This window comes from Chiloscyllium plagiosum, unplaced genomic scaffold, assembly GCF_004010195.1.
Source record: "Chiloscyllium plagiosum isolate BGI_BamShark_2017 unplaced genomic scaffold, ASM401019v2 scaf_34271, whole genome shotgun sequence".
NCBI classification, from domain to species: domain Eukaryota; kingdom Metazoa; phylum Chordata; class Chondrichthyes; order Orectolobiformes; family Hemiscylliidae; genus Chiloscyllium; species Chiloscyllium plagiosum.
The window spans coordinates 1-1335 of record NW_025148323.1 but is presented as its reverse complement, the minus strand read 5'-3'; the positions used below and the strand labels follow the sequence as shown (position 1 = coordinate 1335).

The window sequence follows — 1335 nt, the reverse complement described above, 5'->3', positions numbered from 1 at the left end:
GTGCAAAGTGAGAACTACTTGCATACTATTTCTAAAGTCGTCTTTCAATTACTCTAACCCCATTCCTAACCCGAACCCAATTAATTCCTTGACAAAGAACATGGATTACAAATGAGATGTCACTGTTTTTAGTTGTTGCACAAATATATAATTACACACAGCGTCCCACAGTCTTGCGACTCCCACCTTCTGGAATCCCTGACAGTGTGCCTCCTGCTGGGTGTTTTTATTCATCTAATGATTGGATTTTCTTTGCAGCGAATGTGATGGCAGTGCTGATTCTTTCTCAAAGGAAGTGCGGCCTTTCCGAAGGAGTCACCCGTTACATGACTGCCATGGCAACGGGAGATCTGATGGTCCTTGTCTTCAACGTGATCGTGAGCCAGATCATCATGTATCATTTCCCGGGCTCGCTGCTGAAATACACTCCTGCGTGTCGGCTCAATATCTTCCTGCAAGGGCTGAGTATCCAACTCTCCATCTGGTTCACCATCGCCTTCACCTTTGACCGCTTTGTAGCAATTTGCTGCAACAAATTGAAGGCGAGATATTGCTCTGGAAGAACAGCCAATGTGGTCATATCCATTGTGAGTGCACTTAACATCATGGTCAACATTCCCCTGTCTTTTCGCTATGAGCACACTCATGTTCTGAACAATGTACAATGGGGCTGCCGCACCATCACCAGTTATCTCACTTCACCAGCCTGGGCAGCTCACCGGTGGCTCACCAACATCTCAAATATGTTTCTTCCTATTCCCCTGCTGCTGCTGTTGAACTCTCTCACAGCCCACCATATCCTATTGGCCAGCAGAGCTCGCCGGGTCCTGAAGAGCAGCAGAGGTGGTGCTGGGGAGATGGGCAGAGACCCCGAGCTGAAGAGCAGGAAGACCTCCATCGTTCTGCTCTTCACTATCTCCGGCTGCTTCATGGTGCTGTCGGCACCCATCACTGTCATCCACATCTGTGTCGGTGTTACTCAGCTTGTGACTTTCCAAGGTTCAAACTCTCTTTATGTGGCAATCAGGGTCGCGTTCCTGCTGCTGTGCACCAGCTCCTGCACAAACACCTGTATTTATGCACTGACCCAGAGGAGGTTCAGGGAGGAGATGAAAAAATTGTTGAAATCTCCCTCCTCGCTGCTCTGTAAAGCATGTTACTAATTTACATTGACATGGGGAGGTGCTGATGTAATGATTACCTCACTGGGCCCACAATCCAGAAACCAACGCTAAAATCCTGGGTGCACAGTTTGAAATCGCACCATTTGTGAAATTTGAGTTCAATAAAAAGCTATCTTTACCATCTGGCCATTAGTGATTGTCAAGCCTGAAT

General features: G+C 47.5%; 1 protein-coding gene across 1 annotated transcript; it reads left to right on the top strand.

The window, feature by feature from the left end:
- Positions 1 to 266: 266 nt before the first annotated feature.
- LOC122545047 (probable G-protein coupled receptor 139) lies at positions 267 to 1163 on the top strand. Its single transcript, XM_043684248.1, has one exon. The coding sequence runs from the start codon at positions 267 to 269 to the stop codon at positions 1161 to 1163; it is 897 nt and encodes a 298-aa protein (XP_043540183.1).
- The last annotated feature ends 172 nt before the right edge of the window (positions 1164 to 1335 follow it).

What these genes read in the sequence shown, in the direction of transcription:
- LOC122545047 (XM_043684248.1), top strand. Translation starts at nt 267, where the DNA reads ATGGCAGTGCTGATTCTTTCTCAAAGGAAGTGCGGCCTTTCCGAAGGA.